We start from the raw sequence: 14,499 nt of genomic DNA, 5'->3' as shown, positions 1-14,499 counted from the left end.
CGCAGTCCACACCGAGGCTACATTTGTTGGGAAAGCTGACAATTCTGACACACTCTTTGACTGGTAGCAAACCATAGGTAATAAATGTTTGTAGAAAGGCAAAACAGGGAAGATTCTGGGAAAATGGTTATTCATGGGGCAACAGACTGCTTAGTCCTGTGCTGTTAACCAAAGACAGGATGGCTCCCAAAGATGCCAGTGTTCAGTCTTATGACCCTAGGGTCCAACAGTTCTTGAGCATAGTAGGTGCTCAGGATGACTATAGACTGAGTAAGCTCAGCTTAGCGATCTAGAATGGATGTCTTGGGAAACAGAAATCTTGGGGCTAGATTTTGCTATGCTCCCAGAAGAGAGAGCTTTCTCTTTTTACTTCCTTCTTCCCCAGCTCCTTAGCACAGGCCAGGCTCAGAAAGCGGCAGAGAATGAGGGCCAGGGTATCTAGAGGCACACTGAAGGGTAAAGAAGAGTGTACTGAGCCTTGAGGTTTAGTAGGAGGGGGAGGGGAAGGCCACTTGAGCCATAAAGGTTGAGCAGGTAGCTTTGAGACAATGACTGGACTGGGCCTTAGGTGTGACTCAGTCTCTCTATAAAATGTTTTCTTGGTGCTGGGTCCTGAGATTCTCAACGTGGTTTCGCATCGGAGCGCCAACCGGGGCAGTATTTATTTATTTAGTGGGGATGGGGAGCGGAGAGGTCCGAGGAAAATTTATGGCACTGTGTTCTTTCTTCAACTTTGTGGTTTCCAGGCATGGAATTTAGGTCCTCAGGTTTAGCAGGCCAAGTGTCTATAGCAGATGAGGCACCTTGGCTGCACCTATTGAGTTTTTTTTTTTTTTTTTCAAAGCTCCAGTGTTGGTGCACACTCCCTAAGATTCTGACTAAGCTGCTTTGGGGTACAGCCAGATATCCACCTGCTTAAGAAAAGGTCCCTGGAGAGGCTCAGGTGTAGGCCAGGCCTGAGAACCCAGTAACAGGCAAGCAGGCCAAGGTTTTAGAACATCACGACAGAAGGGGAGATCCATGGTTGGAAAGCGAACACTATGCACGTTCTGGGGGACCACGAAATGCAGTAGAATGCTCACAGCTGACCCTGCAAGCTGGAGCAGCGGGGAAACAGCAGCTCAGGGTAGGGAGTTAAGTGCCAGGATCAGCAAGAATGAAGGGAGCTAAGCAACGTGAAAGGAGCGGTGGAGAGAAAGCCTGGCGTCTAGGCTGTAAACGGGACCCGGAGGAAGTGGGGGTGCCGCCCAGAAGGGCGTGGCGCGGGCAGACGCTTAGGAAACTCCCAGGCTATGGGGGCCACGCGGTCGCGCACAGAGACACAAGGAAGTCCTCCTGCACACACACGAGCGCGTACGGGAACACACTCTACCACTGGGTACACACACGTCGGCCGCTCACGCGGCGGTCCCGAGAGGGGATCACAGGGAGGAGCTGCAGGCCTGCACACCCGCACCCCTACCCCCACCCCCCGCAGTCTTTCCCGACGCGCCCCAGCAAAGGCTTGCGCAACAGGCGGCGGCTCCAGCCCGCCCCGCCCAGCCCAGGCAGGGTGAAGCGCGAGGCGGGCGGGGGAAAGGGGTGTGTCCCCGTCCCCTGCTGCGCTGGGAGCAGAGGGTCTGGGAGGGGCGAGGCCCTGGGGGGCGGGGCCCCGGCGCCTATAAAATCGCCCTACGCACGCACGGACATAAACAAACCTTACCAGGCTACCCTCTCACGCCAGCAGGCAGATTGCTCACCCATCTTCGTCTCTCTTTTCACCTCCCGCGGGGCGCTGCACCTCCAACCTTGTGGTTGGTTCCTTTCCGTGCTTGCTTGCTCATTAGGTAAGCCCCCTGGACTCCTTCTTCCTCCGTGACAAGACAAGGACCCTCAGGAAAGTTTATCTTCGGGTGCTACTGGACACCCCGCCTGTCTTTTGTGGCCCTTGCGAAGACCACAACTGGTGGTCTTCGGTGGCGCCGGCGCCGGAGGGGTCTCTGGCATCACTGGAGCGGGTTTCGATTACTATAAGGCAGGGGAAAAAAAAGACATGCTGGGTCTCGCTTTCTCTCTAACTGGGGAAGAGGGATTAAGGGGTTGAAGTTGGGGCGGAGAACCTAGGAATACCTGGGTCGCGCTTCCTGGAGTCAACCCTGAGCCGACTTCTCTGTCCATTGGGCTCTAGGGGGACACTCTGTGTGTACTCGCGCGTGTGAAGGGGTGTGAATGGGTGATGGGATGACTAGGAAAAGAGCAACTGTAGCGCGTGTATCCGGGGGATGAGTAAGAGTGAGCAGACTTGGCGGGGAGTGTGGAGAAGGGGGCGAGGGTGTGTCTACTCTGGAGCCTGGTCCCGAACCTGTGTTATCTGAACCCAGGTTCCCACCCATTCGCAGAGCCCGGTGCTCGCCAAGCTGTGAGTGTGAGAGAACGTGTGTGTTGGGGGAGAGTCCGGGGTGTGTCCCGGCGCGTGCTGCACGCGCCGCAGCGAGTGTCGCCAGCAAGAGCAGCCCAGGCAGGGTGCGGCCCCCGGGTTGGCTCTGTGGCTGCGCGGGAGAGGTGGTTTGTGCCTCCAGGGTCGCGCGGGCATCTGGCAGCCCCAGAGTTGGCCGGAGCTCCGAGTGTCGTCATTTTCGCCTCCGCCTACCCCCCACCCCCTTTCTTTCTCCCTGGCGGTCCTCCCTGCTGTTCTAGCCGGGAGAGCAGCTGGAACCGCTCGTCCGTTCCCGGGAGACCCGTCGCGGTCTCTGATTCAGCCTGTAGGGGAGAATCGGGAGGGGTGTGCAGAAGGCTGCAGGCTCCGGGGGAAACATGCTGTCACCACCGCCTCTGTCAAATTAGTAGCTGAAGCTAGGATTTGTGGATGGCTTCCTTACTCTGCCACCTTCCGTCTTCCTCTGTCTGTCACCCATGCTGGCAGTCATCACCGGTCCCCATGCATCGTCCCTTGGGCTTTAATGTGGGAGGACAGCAAGTGGGGGAGGAAAATCCAGTTGTCCGTGTCCTAGAACAGCCTTCAGCTCTCCCTCACAGACTTCCTGGGCAGGTCAGCTTATTTGAGTCCTTGAAACTCCTGTAGAAGATGGGAAATTCAGGTCAGCCAATGCTTCCTCCCCCCCACCCCCCTGTATAGTGTTCTCCTACACCACCCCAAGTGAACCGATGGGTGCAACGGGTTTCAGGGCAAATCTTTCAGTTTGCTTCTTACTGTTAGAGATCTAGCAATTTGTCTATTTCGCATGTGTGAATGAGAGAAAGCTAGGTGCAAAGGAAAGCCGCCCCTCCCCACCCCCCAAACCACCTTCAAGGAACTTGCCAACTTCTGGACAGTGGCCGGGAAGGGCCCAGACCACTGTTGTATGGGTGTGGCTCAACCAGCCTCAGGCCAAAATGGTACCAAGTAGGGGCTGAAAGGTGTGAGGGAGGCTTTTCAGGAAGGGCTGGAAAAGCTCCAGGAGGTGAGGCTCTACAGTAGCTGCTGTCAGGAAGCTAATCCCACTGTACCTTCTTAGCTTGGTGGTTCTTGGTCTCCCCGTGGCCAGTGCTAGGAACTTTGGGAAGGAGGACTTTTTTTTTTTTTTTGCCATACCAAGGACAGTACCCTGGCCCATAGGAAGAGCTCAGATATACATTAAAAATCACTGGGGCAGCTCTGCTTTCTGTCTCGACTCTGGTAGGCATCTGATACAATCCTATGGCTGGAGGCGTTGCTTAGTTCCTGGGTCTATTGTAGAGTCTCCTGCTCTGGTAAGCTTTTTCTTGGTGAAGGCAAACAAAAAATTGCTAACTTCTGGTGGAAATCTAAACTCAAACACCATCCTTTCTTGTCTTTTGCCACTTTAGAGATGAGAACTGAGATCAGAGACAGAGAGAGAGGGAGAGGTCTGTATTGAGGTCAGCCAGAGCTAGAACTCTGTTCAGAGTCCCTTCTCAAAAATCTCTTGGTTAGGACTGAACTTGATTTTTGTCTGAATGCTCCAGAATGTGAATAGGAACTTTTCTTCTTACCAAGTTTTAGGTGAGGCCGGGGGCGGGGGGCAAGGCAGAGTGTAAGTGTTTTTGTTTGGTTGTTGTTGTTGTTTGTTTTGAAAGTGTTTAAGTCAGGTGCTGAAGTGGATGCAAAGTCAGTTCAGTGAGAAAGAGACAAGAAAGAGAAAAAGACAGTCCCTCTACCTGGTGGTTTTCTTGCGTTAGGTACCCCTCTGCCCCCACAACCGATCCCTGGGTGCATTGACCCCTGGTGGCCTGTACTAGGGGACAGAAAGAAGGCAATGTGTTTTTCTGATGTTCCAAAGCTGCAGGGCTTCCCTTATGACCTAGCTCCAGAGGAGTCACCTAAGGTGTGCCTCAAAGGTCCTGTACCTTCTGAGGCAAGCCAGCCTGATGACTAGGACTGAGGGTGTAGCCAGAGCAGGGCAAGTATAGGAGAGGAAGAAAGTCTGGGACAGGAGTGACAAAGCATCCTTTTGCTACTTTAAATCTCCACAGGAATGCTGCCTGGGCTGTATCATCTCTATTGAGTGGATGAGAAAACCAAAGACTTATATGAAACTATATGGCTAAAAGTGGGAGAACCAGACAGACAGAACCTTTTGAGTCAGCCCTCAAAACCTTTGTGTTCTAGCATAACAATATTTCCAGGTGTTTGAAGAAAGCAGGGCTGCAGTACAAAACAGGCAGGGATGGTCACGGGCTTTGGACCTTAGTTTTCCTTCTCTAAAAAGGTAGACTAACACAAACAATCTCATCTGGGTGTGTAGAACTTGCTTTGGCTAATCCATGTGAATGATGCCGGTGGTCAGCACAAGGGGAGGGAGCACTGTGTGGAAGTGCCAACTACAAAGGACACTATAGATCTACCTCCTTGACAATCAGTCGAGAACTCAGTTTGTTATAACCCTAGCCAGGCCTGTGGATACTCCCAATGGTCCCAGACTTTGCTTTTTGAAATTGCTCAAAAACCTAAACAACAGCAGAATTAGGTTAGGGGAATCTTTGCTCTCGGAGGCTGGGGGACAGTAGAGAGGAGGAGGGCCAACTTACTATGCCTCCTTGGTCCCCTAGGCCTAGAAGTTTATAGTGCTTAGTACACAGCTCTTGCCTACTTAGATCGCCATGTGGTCTATCATATTGCCTCATACAATGGAGGTAGGAGACAGTGTTAATTCTCAGGCTAGAAAACAGGCTGGGTACCAGTCTAGAATCAGGTAAATGGATCTTGACCAAACGGCTTCATCCTTAGCTACTTTTAACCCTAACCTTGCCCCTTTCAGGCCACATAGATCCTCTGGGACTAGTTTTGGGATGGGTGTCAATCCGGTGGACTCACTGCAGGCCGTGGACCTTCTTGGTCACATCTGACCTTAGGCTAGCCCTTCTCTCTTGCTTTTTTCTCTCCACGGGAGATCTGCTAAACTTGGCCTCCAGTTGTTTTGTTGGAAGGGGGTTTGTACAAGGGCAGGATGAGACACTGTGGTCCAACAGGAAGCCGACTGCAGAGGTGGAGGGTCACGTTTGGATGTTGACACGGAGCTGAATTCTCTAGGGTGGGTGTTGAGGAGGAGAGCTCAGGCACTTAGGGAGAATTTGAGGAAGTCCATCTTAGCACCTCAGAATAAGAACATGCTTACAGAATCAGGCCCACAAGCAGGCTCTTTGAATCCAAAGTTTCTTACTGTCCTCTCTATTTAGTAGACTTCCATGTCCACTGCCTACCCCTGCTTTCTCAAGCTGTCTCCAGGACTATCGGTCTAGCTAGCTCTTCCCTACCCAAGGAGATAGAAAGAGAGGCTTATGAACCTGGAGGCTTGCAGTTCATCTAGTATAGCTTCCCCCTTTCCTTCTATCTGAAGAAACCTTTAAATCTTCACTTTGTAGTCATCTGCATAGAGAGAGACAGGGTGCAGGCCATCCTCCATCTTCACTGGTTTCTATCTCCAGCTCCTCCTTGCTAGTGAGATGGTTCCTGAGGAGACATCTCCAAATACAGATATGATAGGGCTTCTTAAGAGATGGATGACTCCGAACCTTTCTCAGCTAGACAGCCTCATGACTGTAGTTTTCTACTCAGCCTCTAGCCCTTCTAGACTCTCCGATGGCCTCTTCTTGGCTGGCAGCAATGCTGAGTGCTCGCCCCATTCTCATTTGTCCTGTGGGATCACACTGTCCTGTCATCTGTCTGCTTTCCCATGTCCCCTCCCAAGGACACTGATAAGGGAGATGATCAGCCCATCTGTATGGGAATGACTGGAGGGGCTGTTTTGAAGTGTGGAAGAGACAGAGCCATTTTGGGGGGAGGGATCTCATTAGGGTGGCCAGCATGCAGTCTGATCTTGGGAACAAAGGGCTCTGTATGAAGATCCATTTCTGTCCTAAGCTAACACTGTCTCTGTGATGTCAATAAATTGTCTCAGCCTCACCAGCAAAGTTCAAACCCATCCCACAGATTCACAGAATAGTCCTCTAGTGCAACCAGTGTCCTTCAGACTTCCAGTTACTGGCTTATCCCTCAGACAGTCGTGTGCCAAACCACTAACTGCCAGACCTCTGGTGCCAAGACACCACTGAGCGCTTTGGGAAGATCAGTGCAGGCACATTCCTGGCACTCCTGCTTCCTGCTGTTACATTCTAGGCAGCCCTCTACTCTGCCTACCTTACTGCTCAGAGCTCAGGGGCCTCTGATTGAATACACAGCCCTCTCCCCCTTTCAGCTGGGGCAGGTAGTGCAGCCTTGTAGTCCTAGCTGCTTGGGATGCTGAGTCAGGAGGATCACAAGTTCAAGGCCAGCCTCAGCAGCTTGAAACTGTCTCAGAAGAAAAAATATAAAAGGATGACAGGGAACATAGTTCAGTGGTAGACTCCTTGACAATACCACTAGGCTCAATCTAAAACCCAAAAGCCCACACAGATGCTCGGGATGACACAGCTTCGGTTGCCTAACATCAGGTGACTTTCTCCTTGTGACCCTTGTCCCGTTTTTTTCCAATATGGAGCAAGGCATCAATGCCTAGTATTCTGTGGAACCCTGAGGCTCCTGGAGGAACCCCTGTTTGGAAGTCTCTAAGAAGGATGATTGTACTGCTGTTTGGTCTTTTAGTATCTCTCAGATTTTATATCCCACTCTATACTTCCACTATGTGTAGAGCTTTCTCGCATCCAGCCTGTCCACAGCGCTCTTTGTGAGGTGCATCACATAAGAAAATCAGCCCAGGGCTCTACTGCTTTGCCTTTCCCAGAATCTTCACTTTCAAAGGTTCAGAAAACACCAAAAGATCTGGGTAAGTGCTTCACAGAGTGACTTCAGTAAGAGTCCTTTTGAACTGATATAGGAAAGTCCCCACAGGCATGTGGAGAAACCTGGGCATGTCCCAAGGTAGTTTTCCTGAGTTCCCACAGAAGTGATACTGGCCTCCAGATCTCCCTGGGGTTGCAATTTTAAAGGGTTGCTATGCTACCATTGGTAGTACACACTGACCCTCACCCAGTGAATGCACTGTAAGGGGCAAGCTGCTAAAAATACCTCTGCTTCTGTGACTGCTACCTAGAGGGCAGAATCTGGGCCAGCTGTTGACATAACAGTCAGTGCTGAGCCAGCTGCGGTCCCCTCTGGTTTTCCTTTCTCTGCTTCTCCAAAGGACTCCTGGAGTCTGCCTCCAACAACGGAGTGAAGTAGCTGGTCATCCTTCTCTAGGCCAGGGGATGGGGACACAGAACCTTTGGGAAGTCATATAAGGGACATTTCCTGGGCTCCCGATGGATGCCTTTCTATGAAGTTGGCAATGCCCCTGCCTAGGACATCTTTGAGCACAAAAATGGGTGTGGGGTCATGGAAGTGACTTATGGCATTTCTTGTGGTGTCTAATCCCTATGGATGCTCTTCCTGGGACTCTGGGTCCTGGAAGTCCCAGAGCAGTTCATGAATGCGTCTTTGCTGGATGGCTGTTTTGTTTCATTCCCCAGGGGAAATCTAGAGGCCCAGGAAAGCTTGTCCAAGAGCCCAAGCAGAGGGGTAGGTTCCACAGAGCAGCTTCAGCTCCGAGTAATGACAGAACTAGGGAGCCTAAGTGCAAGCATAGAAGAGACTGAGACTTGAAGAGGAAGAGAGTGAAGCAGGGCCATTTGGCTAGAGCTGAGCACTGTGCATAGGGCATTTTGGTCTCTCTCAGAGCTGTGCCTTCCTACCAGGGTCCCCAGTCTATATAATTTGTTGGGAATCGTGCATGTCCAAAGGACAAACATGCATTCTTTGCAAGTGAACACATGGAGCCTCAAAGGGGTTATGACTTCGAGTCAGGAGACAAGAAGGTGACCTGATTCCCATGGTGGGAACCCCCAAGCCATGTTCAACCACCTTTCTGAGGCTTCTTGAGAATTCCAGATTCTCTCCCCACTGTCCTCCAAGACTGGCTAATGATTCTCACGTGGCCTTGGGTTACCATGGGAGACTCCACCTTGCCATTTAAGGCCCAGGGTTTCATTTCTCCCTGCACCCAGCACATGTTGACTTGACTTGGCCAGGAGCCTGTGAATTCTTGTTCCTTGATGACCAAGATGTGTTTGCCTAGCCTTCTTGAGCCTTGTCACTCATGATCTAACATCACTGGTGTTAGAGGGACCCCATCATGCTGCACTGAGGGCCGGAGGAGGTCTGTTTGGTATTTGCTGAGCCTATTTTACACATCCTCTTCCCCACTGGGCCACTCTGGGACTCTGGGACTAGCAATGCGAAAAGCACAGGCTGTGTCCTCACAGTGCCCCAGGGACTCCCCAGCACCATAGGAAGGAAGGGACACTGGTTCATTAAACAGCTGTTTGTAGGTCCTTTGCATTGTTGTTCAGTTTAAACCCGCTGCTTGCTGGGAGCCCTGGCACCATGTACACACAGATGCGCACACAGAGGTGGAGCTTCATACAACTTGCAGATTCCAGGCTGACAGGAATACTAGAATCTGCTCCACAGTCTGCTGCTTAACACCAGGTGGCCTTCACCCCTCTTTCGATTTTCTCTGAAGTCCTGGAGCAGGCAGGTGGGACAGGAAGAAGCAATAGCAGCCAGGCTGCCAGCTGGTGGTACGACCTGGGGCTCCACCTCTGTAGGAGGCTTTCATTGGGAGGAGATCTGCCCTACTCTAATCCCTGCAGCTGGTTGTGTGAGCAGAAGCCATTAGACTTGGGGCAACAGTGTGTGGATGTGAATGTGTACTGGATGAAATAATTGTGTCTAACAGACATTTTCTGGGTGCTCTTTTCACGAAGCAGGAACCACGAAGCTCAGCCAATCTCAGACAGGTTTGATTTTGTATCCAGGGGACATTTGGCAGCGTCAGCAGGCATTTGTAGTTGTCACAGCTTGAGGATGTAGCTGTCCAGGGCTGGGGATATTTTCTCGTAGAATGCTTAAGGATTTGAATGTCATAGTGCTAAAGCACACTGATAAGTCAGGTTTTTTCATGTTCCTGGAGGCCCTGTAAGACAGACAGATGTGCCACTTGGTTACAGAGGGAGCCTTGAGACTCAGGTCCTGGGAGCAGTCATGACTTTATCCCCAGATCCATCACATGGTAAATTCTCCTCAACACACTAGTGGCTTTTGTTCCTGATCCTGCATGGGATGCTTAAAAATGTCCTTCAGGAAGAAACCAAGACTACATCATGGATCTTGTGTACTGCCCCTGGTACTTTTGCTGCTGGCTTTGGAGGTGCAAAGCAGAATGGGTTTGGTGTGGTTGGGGAGGAAGACAAGGGCCCTAGAATGGGCTATACCTGTAGCCCTGGCTGTTTCCAAGATATACCTAGTTTTGCTACTTAATCTGTTTTTCTATACTGAATGTCCCAATACGATTATCTTTGTACAAAAGCACATGGAAAAAAAATAAACATATGGGAGGTGCTTTTGCTGGGCTGCCAGAGCCAATTAGGGACTGGCTCCCTATTGATCCTGTCAGGAGAGTATATGTAGAAGGGCGATGGTCTGGGTCTCAACAGCTGGAGATTACACAGAACAGAGGTAACCTATTGTAGCCCAGGTATCTGTAGTCCTGGTTATCCACAGTTCGTGTTACTGAGAAGCAGTGACCTAGACCGAACAGATGTTTGCACCCTCAGAATACCCCAAGGTGTGCTGGGGGATGTGTTCTCCCCCTACCAACTTCTGAGTTCTCATCCAGACAAGGATGTCTCAGCTCCCACACTGTTATCAGAGTGGGTCAGATGGTCTTTGCTGTGGGGCTGTCCTGTGCACTGTAGTGTCCTTGACGTCTACTCATCACAATGCACCCTGGTACCACTCCATTCAGGACAATCAAGAAGGTCTTGAAATACTGCAGAAGGGCATCTGGGAATCAACCATAGTGGAGACTACAGCCCATGCCGTTTGCCTTTGGTCTTCCATCAGGCTTTGAGCTGGGGTGAACGCCTGTCAGAAGAGGACCCTCCGTCTCCAAAGAGGAGATTGTCAAGTGCTTGAGGTGTCAGGAGAGTGTACCATCTTTCAGCCTTTCTCATCCTGTGGTTGGGGGGAGAGAGACATGGTGTAAGGTGGGAAATTCAGTGAGGGAACTGAGGATGGGGCTGGCATCATGTTCCAATGAAGTGATGGTTTTTAGAAGCTGAGGAGAACTGACCAAACTTAGCTGGTCTACAATGTGTTATGCATCTTTGCAGAAGCATGCGAGTTTTGCAGGGCATTTGCTCTGTGGGTTAGTGACCATGTGAGGGGATATTCAGGTAACTGCTAGAGGTAGGAATGGGAGAGGCACAAGGCAGGAGCACTACCTGAAGGGGGTGGCTCACAGGCAAGGGTTGAAGAAGGTTTGCCAGAACCCACACTGTGGGAAAGTTGAAGACCTCCGCTTCACCCAGGGTTCTTGGCTGAACAGAGTGTGTTCAGCATCCCTGTGAAATGTGAAGTCCTCCACTCTCAGCATGAGAGGTGGTGGTGCCAGAGCCCAGGGCTTCTGGAACGTCTCTCTAGGCTGCGTAGGCGAGGTGTCCCACGGCTAAGGTCTCGGGACTATCAACATGCTGAATTAGCAAGAGTCTCAGAGCATAGCTTTTCATGCCTGCTGCCTCCGAGCTGGCAGCGACCCAGGAATGTTCACAGATATAAAACTGACTTTGTTTTTCAAATGTTCTGGATCCCAGACCCAAAAGGCTGCATAAAGACATTCTTGTGAGATGGTCATCTACTGGGGAGAGTCACGCTGGGGCCTCAGACCAGCACACCCTGTCTACCCACTGCATGCCGTGTATTGGCATGGATTTGTATCAGAGTGGCCTGCTCTTGCAGGCTGACCTGTAGGGGAGGGTCACAGGGCTTCTGTAGGCTTGGGCAACTGGCTTTCAGGAAGTTTTGAGACTTAAGCTTCCATTGTTGCAGTATCTATCAAACCTTGAATACCTGGAGTTCTAACTCATATTTTGTCTGTAGGTAGTCAGAGGCTGTATCCTGGGCCCATCTCTTGGCATTCTCCACCCACTATGACCTCTGTATGCCACCTGTGACACTTCTGTTCTCTGGCATTCCTTAGGCCCCACTCTTTTCTACGGGCATTTACTTTTTTCAACTGTATGGTGGATCCAGAAGAATATGTGCTTATCTCCCAGAGCTATAGTTATCGCTTCCTGCCCTCTCCTGTCCCCAGGAGCCCTGTAGGCCAGCTCTTCCGAGCGCTGCACCTGTCCATTTCTGTAGCCCTTACCTCTTGGCCTTTTGGGGTATGTGACCTAGCACCAGCTAAAGAGATCCCAGGGAAGCCTCTGCTCGCCCCTTTGGGGTTTGGCTCAGAAAGTACCTTTTGCTGTAGGGTCTTGTTCCCACACACATCCTGCTCAGTGTTCAGTGTCTGTCAGACCTTGAGCCAGGGGTTTGTTCCTGTCCTGTTCTCTCCACTGTGGTCAGGCAGCTCAAGAGTTTTGCTCAGAGATACATATAGCACCTGTACGTGGTAGTACCCAGGGGCCTTTTGGTCTCTTCGATTGTTAATCTGGGGATATCTGACTTTGGGATCAATAGAGGGATCTCCTTCTAGAATGTATCGAGAAGCATCCAGAGTGTGTTTGGTGGGTCTGGACTAGGTGTGACACTTGCTTTTTGGTTCTCCATCCATCTGCTTGGCTATAACTGTAACTGTGAACCTGTTTCTGGGGAACGAGGGCCTCCTTGTAGCCCACACATGGGCATGAGTGTGTGGGGAAAAGCTGGGGACAGTGGGGAGGCCTGGCCCTCTTATTTGTTCCATTTGTGTATTAGTTTTTTCCAAGAAAGTTATCTCACTGGGAAGTGCTGACCTCCTGGCCTTTTTCCCCTGGTAGGTCTGTGACAGCACGGAAATGTCCCGAGAGCTACATGACGTGGATCTCGCCGAGGTGAAGCCTCTGGTGGAAAAAGGCGAGGTAAGTAGAGCTATGTGTGTCTAGTGGGCACACATGTACATACATGGCATGGACACTCTTAAGCACATGTTCATTTGTATACAGCATGCACACATGTGAACAAGAACATAGCATGTAAGCTATGTATAAAGCACACGCACGCACGCACACACAGCACAGGTATTGGTCCCCTTGATTTCTATCTGCATTTAGTGACTCATGCTGTTCTTGCCTATTGCCCAGTCATAACCCCTGTAACGGGGCATCTGTTATGATTGGTTTACAGTGCTCCAGCCTCTGTGGTGCTCTGTACCCTTCTTTGTTTTCCTGGCCTCTTGGGCATTTGGCACTGCTGATCCATGCTCTGTACTGGAGGCTCTGGCGGGGGCCCAGCTTTCTATTGGATTCAGTCTCTGAGTTGGGCAGAAAACAGATGCTGATTAGAAGAGTGAGGGTCCAGGTCCTTCCTGAACCACAGTTCCCTGGCTTCTGTGAAGTCAAGACCCTTCCTGGGCCTTACCTGTAACAGAAAATTGTTAAAGGAGAAAACTGGGCCAAAAAGGCGCTGAGGTTTTTATTATCCTTTTCTCTCTATAAAACACTGGATTTTAATCCAGAATGCAGGCATTAGCAGCCACGAGAAAATTGCAAGAGCAGAAGAGACATGGTTCCATTAGAGTTAGGAGTAGAGCATGTGCGCACGGTGTGTGTATGGACTACCTAGCCACCTGCAGCGCTCTGTCGCCCAAGCTTGGGCCCTGCTTCTGTCTTCAGATCTCTTTTGGCAAAGAGTCCTTGGAAAAGAATCTAGCAGGTGGACCAGTTTTCGACTGGGCTGCTGTTCCCTGAGATGAAACAGACAGTCTCTCTTTGCAAGGACAAAGGGAAGCCCACTGAGCAGAGTTTAGTAGATTAAGGCAATGGAAAAGGCCATGAGTATTGATTGATGCTTGTCTCTAACCAAGGAAACTCACCATGTAACAATGGCTCTCATCTCTCCACAGAGCATCACTGGTCTCCTGCAAGAATTTGATGTTCAGGCAAGTAGAAAATGTGATTTCCTCCCCCCGCCCCACTGGACTATCTATTCCCTTCCTTTCTTCTTTCTATTGGCATGAAGTAGATTGCTTTTTAAAATGTGGCGTCAGCAGAGAGCAGGGAGTGGCCTTAGCCTATACCCATACTTTGCAGCTTCTCCTGGAATAAGCTAGTCTGAGTTCTAGCTGGGAAGTCAAGAACTGGCCAGCCCTCCTCAGGACAACAGACAGACATATTGCTATATGGCACTGGAGAGCTGGGATGTATATGGGAAATAACAGATGTCCAGTGAACGTGGGACCATGTGATGTGAACACATAGTAATCTTGGCTGTGTCAGGAAATCTGAAACTGGGCTTCTAGGCATAAGGTTGTAGTATTCAGCCTACTCGGAGCCAGATGGAGGGCCAGCTATAATGCGTATCCAGCTTTGTCTAAGAGCCAGTTATAGAGAGTGGAGAAACCCTGCTCTCTCCAGTGTCCTATGCCGTCGTCCCCAAGCATGAGTACCCTGGAGGGCAGAATAAATGCATGCAGCTTTAATGCACACTTATCCTTCCATATAGAGGTGGGGTTCTGGCCTTGACTCTGGAAGATAAAGAAAAAAAATTAGAACAAGGGTTAGAAGTTTGCTTATTTCCATCACAGGTCTACATGTTCTTGTCTACACGATGTCAGGCCAGAAACATGCTTCTAAGGATCATGGGTGGGAACATCAGAATTCCCTCTCCCCCCAAATTAGTAGGGTAGTCTGCATGCAGCCTTGATCCCACCAGATAATGAAAGAGAAATAAGCAGATAGACTCTCTGGCCCAATGTGAAGAAGCAGAAGAGGGACCATGGATTGGTGGGAGCAGCTCCTTGGGTGGAGAGGATCTAGGGAGAGGTTTGGAGTATTGAAGGTCCACCGAGGACTACTTGTCACTTCATCCTTCCATGGCCTGACTAGATATGTTCTGTTCGACTCCCTATGACCTGCCATTGTGTATCAGAAGGCCGAGGATGTAGGGGAATCATTTTATTAGCAAGGAGAGCAGGGTTTGTGGTACTTCCATGACCACCCACATTCTTGTTAAGAAAGAGACAGCTTCAGAGGGTGGCTTGCCAG

General features: G+C 50.6%; 1 protein-coding gene across 1 annotated transcript in view; it reads left to right on the top strand.

The window, feature by feature from the left end:
- The first annotated feature begins 1,640 nt into the window (after positions 1-1,640).
- The window catches only part of Ndrg1 (N-myc downstream regulated 1), a 42,374-nt gene continuing 29,515 nt past the window's right edge, over positions 1,641-14,499 (top strand). The window contains exons 1-3 of the mRNA XM_031358513.1: positions 1,641-1,826; positions 12,295-12,375; positions 13,359-13,394. Coding sequence (XP_031214373.1) covers positions 12,313-12,375; positions 13,359-13,394 — 99 coding nt within the window. The 5' untranslated portion in view covers positions 1,641-1,826; positions 12,295-12,312. The remainder of the gene's footprint in view (positions 1,827-12,294; positions 12,376-13,358; positions 13,395-14,499) is intronic.

This window comes from Mastomys coucha, unplaced genomic scaffold (genome assembly GCF_008632895.1).
Source record: "Mastomys coucha isolate ucsf_1 unplaced genomic scaffold, UCSF_Mcou_1 pScaffold7, whole genome shotgun sequence".
NCBI lineage: Eukaryota > Metazoa > Chordata > Mammalia > Rodentia > Muridae > Mastomys > Mastomys coucha.
This window is presented reverse-complemented; position numbering and strand designations above follow the sequence as displayed.